The sequence below is a fragment of the Littorina saxatilis genome, linkage group LG3, assembly GCF_037325665.1.
Source record: "Littorina saxatilis isolate snail1 linkage group LG3, US_GU_Lsax_2.0, whole genome shotgun sequence".
Classification (NCBI taxonomy): Eukaryota; Metazoa; Mollusca; class Gastropoda; order Littorinimorpha; family Littorinidae; genus Littorina; species Littorina saxatilis.
In genome coordinates this window covers 31,461,765-31,466,764 of record NC_090247.1, presented here as the reverse complement: position 1 = coordinate 31,466,764, position 5,000 = coordinate 31,461,765, and the positions used below count along the sequence as shown (strand labels likewise).

Below are 5,000 nucleotides of genomic sequence, written 5' to 3'. Positions count from 1 at the left end.
CTCTCTCTCTATCTCTTTTCTCTCTCTCTCTCAATCTCTTTTTTTCTCTCTCTTACTCTCTCTCTCTCTCTCTCTCTCTTTCTCTCTCTCTCTCTCTCTCTCTCTCTTTCTCTCTCTCTCTCTATCTTTTTTTCTCTCTCTCTATCTCTCTCTCTCAATCTTTTTTCTCTCTCTCTTACTCTCTCCCCCTCTCTCTCTCTCTCCCTCTCTCCCCTCTCTCTCTCTCTCTCTCTCTCTCTCTCTCTCTCTCTCTCTCTCTCTCTCTCTCTCTCTGCCATACCGGATACGCTTCTAGCTTCCCATTGTTTCTCGCAATATTAAGTCTTTGACGAACCATCCTTTTGTCTGATTGGACAAAGCCAGGACCACGTGACGAGAAAGAGAAGAGAAAGGATGACACGGGTTTCTATTTGCTGGGACAACAGCAACTCTTGTTGCCATACCCTGCGGAAACACGGTCGCCACTTGAGTGACAAAATCGAAGTTGTCCCAGGCAGTTGGGAAAGCACCAGGAGCAAGCAAGTGTCTTTGGAATATATTCCATCATCATTTTTGAAGAGGGAAACATTTAAAACTATGGTTTTTTCTTCTGCTGGTGGCGGATGTCCACTTGTCTGCTTGTCCATAAGCAATGCGGAACTGTACTCCAGGGACAAAATCGAAGTTGTATCAATCGATTCTAAAAGTATCAGGGAAAGCTCTGTGTTGTGTTGTTGAAATGGTATCGTCTGTTTGGTTATAGTGTGTACATAGTCTCTTTGTTAGGCATGTGTCCACTTGCATAATTAGTCTAGGAGTGTACATCGGTGACAAAAGCTAAGTTTTCTGAGGCAGTTGTGAAAGCGTCAAGTGTCTGTGAAACATTTTGTGTCATCAATTATTTACATCAACTGTAAAAATGTTGTGCTTGACATCGTGACAATAGAGATAGCGTACACAAATTCCGTGCTGCATGTAAACTTGACCTGTACTTTGACATAATCCAGAGAATCGACAGGAAAAACAACAACTGAATGCTGAATACTTAACAATAGTAAACAAGTCGCGTAAGGCGAAAATACAACATTTAGTCAAGTAGCTGTCGAACTCCCAGAATGAAACTGAACGCAATGCAACGCAGCAAGACCGTATACTCGTAGCATCGTCAGTCCACCGCTCATGGCAAAGGCAGTGAAATTGACAAGAAGAGCGGGGTAGTAGTTGCGCTGAGAAGGATAGCACGCTTTTCTGTACCTCTCTTCGTTTTAACTTTCTGAGCGTGTTTTCAATCCAAACATATCATATCTATATGTTTTTGAAATCAGGAACCGACAAGGAATAAGATGAAAGTGTTTTTAAATTGATTTCGAAAATTTAATTTTGATCATAATCTTTATATTTTTAATTTTCAGAGCTTGTTTTTAATCCAAATATAACATATTTATATGTTTTTGGAGTGAGAAAATGATGGAAAATAAGATGAACGTAAATTTGGATCGTTTTATAAAAAAATATCCTTTTTACAATTTTCAGATTATTAATGACCAAAGTCATTAATTAATTTTTAAGCCACCAAGCTGAAATGCAATACCGCAGTCCGGCCTTCGTCGGAGATTACTTGACCAAAATTTCAACCAATTTGGTTGAAAAATGAGAGCGTGACAGTGCCGCCTCAACTTTCACGAAAAGCCGGATATGACGTCATCAAAGAATTTATAAAAAAAAATGAAAAAAACGTCTGAGGATATCATACCCAGGAACTCTCATGTCAAATTTCATAAAGATCGGTCCAGTAGTTTAGTCTGAATCGCTCTACACACACAGACAGACAGACAGACACACACACATACACCACACCCTCGTCTCGATTCCCCCCTCTATGTTAAAACATTTAGTCAAAACTTGACTAAATGTAAAAAGACAAGACAAACGCAGCATTAAAGAGAGAAAAGACCCCGACGTCGACAACAATCACCACTACCACCTCAAACAATAACCACAACAACCACAACCACAACAACAACAACAACAACAACAACAACAACAACAACAACAAAATGTCGGCCCCAGACACAACCGAACAACAATCTCCAAACACAAGCCATGACCCAGAAAATCCAGACGAAAACGAAGAGGACACCACCACAACAGCGCCAAAGAAAAGCTGCTCAGACCCCAAACTGCTGTTCCGAAGACCTCCAAGGAAGTCCCTTCTTCGTCAGACTGGTATGGTCTTGACCAAAGTGGACGGGTCACGCCACATGCACTGGGACAATCCGGACAAACCCGATGACCGCTTCGTACGACGTATGGTGTCCAGGCAGAGCCATCTTCACGAGGATGCTTCCCAATGGGACAAAGACGTCAGTGATGGACCTCGTACAGAAGGTATGCGTTGAATTTGATTACGTGCAAAGTGTTGTTCTCTGTGATGTGTAGTGTATATTCTGTGTGCTTTAAATCTAGCATTGCCTGTCGATTTCTTCTCTCCTAGGTAAGGATTATGCAATCTTTGACTCGTGAGTCTTTGTGGGGGGGGGGGGGGTGGGGGGGGGGGGGGGGGTGAGTTGGGGATCGTCGTCTTCAGGCGGCCCTTCATTGGGTCCGAAGTCGACTTCGTGAAGTCTTCGCGAAGTCGTTTTACCGAAATCTCAGCGTTAAAGCTTCGTGCGGCCACCAGCTACTTCGCGTAGTCGACTTCGCCCAGCTAAGGACAGGCTTTAGTGTTGAAGCTGTGCAGTTGTGTCAAGGTTTGACTATATTTGATGAAAATGTATCACAATGTCAATAAAACAAAAACTCTACTCTGTTTTTTCTTAAAAAACAAACCACAAAAACCGTCTTGGGTATTTTCAAGACAGCAAATATTAAAGGGATACCATTGATCTGACCGTTTGGGAGGAGTTTCTGGTGAATTTGGCTAATTTGAAGAATATGGGGAATCCAGTGTACCGTCATTTATATGCACACGACACGATTTGCTCTTAAAACCATGCTAATTAATCAAATCTTAATGCATGAGAGAATGAGCATCCAGGCACTGCTTCTCTCCAGCTCCCGTTCTGAAGTTTAAAAATTGTTCTGAGCCGTTTTACGTCAGTTGCGCCACCAGGAACCCAGCGGCCCTGTTAACTGTCAGCATCGGCTCGAGTGGTCAAGAGAAATAACCAAATTCACACACAAGAGTGCCCTTTTCATTGAATTTTACGATTACTTTTGTTTTTTCAACATAATTGTATTTGCAAAGTAAAGACAGTCTTGCTGCATGCTACCATTATTTCAAACCCTGTACTGAAAATGTTTTTCCTCAATATTATCCCTTTAAAGAAAAAAAATACCCCTTTTCATACCAATACCAATGTAGCACATATCTATCTAATTATTCAATCGGACAAAAAATCGCATACCATCAAGTCCGAGTTGGTTATTATAAACTAATACAGCTTTCAAACCTGAATAACAGGACACAGAAACAAAGACTACGCATAACTATTCTAGGCTATTTGAACCTCCTAAAATGTGTTTTAGATCTTAGATCAAGGGAGTAGTTTTACGTTTTCCAACTCAATTTCATGCTTGTCGTTTGAAGTTCATTAGAATTGTCGACATGCACTTGGCTACCTGTTTGTCATCATCTTTCCTTTTCACAAGTGCTGCTTTGCCATATCCGTCAAAGGGTCGTTAAAAACCCCAACCACCAATCTTTTCACAATGCCGCGGGGATGGGGTTGGTGGGGGCAGGCGGAAAGAGAGAGAGGGAAAGAGTGAGAGAGATACATAGAGATAGAGTGAGACAGAGATAGAGATAGAGATAGATTGTGTGAGAGAGAGAGAGAGAGAGAGAGAGAGAGCGAGAGAGAGAGAGAGAGAGAGAGAGTGAGAGCGAGAGAGAGAGAGAGAGAGAGAGAGAGAGAGAGAGAGACAGACAGACAGACAAACAGACAGACCGGCAGGCAGGCAGGCAGGCAGACAGACAGGCAGGCAGGCAAGCAGGTAGGCAGACAGACAGACAGACAGACAGGCAGGCAGACAGACAGACAGACAGACAGGCAGATATGCAGACAGACAGACAGACAGACAGACAGGCAGGCAGACAGACAGACAGACAGACAGACAGACAGACAGGCAGACAGGCAGGTAGTTGGATCACCGCATGGAGACTGATGAGTTCTTGTTTGCTTGAACTGCATGATATCGTTGTTACTTGGTTCCTTTGACAACGCTTCTTTGTTCGGCCTCCTGGCCAAATGCACACCATATCAGTAGCTAGCTCCCTATTTGAATGGGTTGTTTGAAGGAGGATTTTCCCGCAAACAACCTTGTTTTGAAAAACAAACAAACAGAAACACATTTCCGTCGGTAGTCGTAAACTTCCAACCTCTCATGCGAGCTGATGGATCTGTTCGCACTACCCTTTGTTTCTCCGAAATTGATTTGTTTGACGTGAATGTAACTTGCTTTATGCACGGATGTGCGAAGCAGTCAATGATTCATGAAAATACATTACACTTTTTCAACACAGAATTATACTCCCCGCATCTTTTGTGTGTGTCTGTTTGAAAACAAACCCACCTTACCTTTCTGTTTGTTGGTTCATTCTGGGGTTCTCTCATAGATACATGTACGCATGCGAGCGTAAACGCACACACACGTGGAGAAATACATACACAAAAAAAGTACTCACTATCCTGTCAGAGCTGGTTAATGAGAACCATGCAGTTTCATTAACAGACTGCCCCAAGCAAATACACTCTGTCAACAAATATCAATGACAACTCATTGACAAGTTATTGTGCAGTTTACACATTCCGGAAATAACTGTCGGCTTTGTATTTGTTTGTTTGTTTAACGCCCAGCCGACCACGAAGGGCCATATCAGGGCGGTGCTGCTTTGACTGACATATAACGTGGGCCACACACAAGACAGAAGTCGCAGCACAGGCTTCATGTCTCACCCAGTCACATTATTCTGACACCGGACCAACCAGTCCTAGCACACAGACTAACCCCATAATTCCAGA

General features: G+C 42.8%; 1 protein-coding gene across 1 annotated transcript in view; it reads left to right on the top strand.

Annotated features, from left to right (window-relative positions):
• Nucleotides 1–1,973: 1,973 nt before the first annotated feature.
• The window catches only part of LOC138961169 (uncharacterized), a 7,615-nt gene continuing 4,588 nt past the window's right edge, over nt 1,974–5,000 (top strand). The window contains exon 1 of the mRNA XM_070332769.1: nt 1,974–2,367. Coding sequence (XP_070188870.1) covers nt 2,037–2,367 — 331 coding nt within the window. The 5' untranslated portion in view covers nt 1,974–2,036. The remainder of the gene's footprint in view (nt 2,368–5,000) is intronic.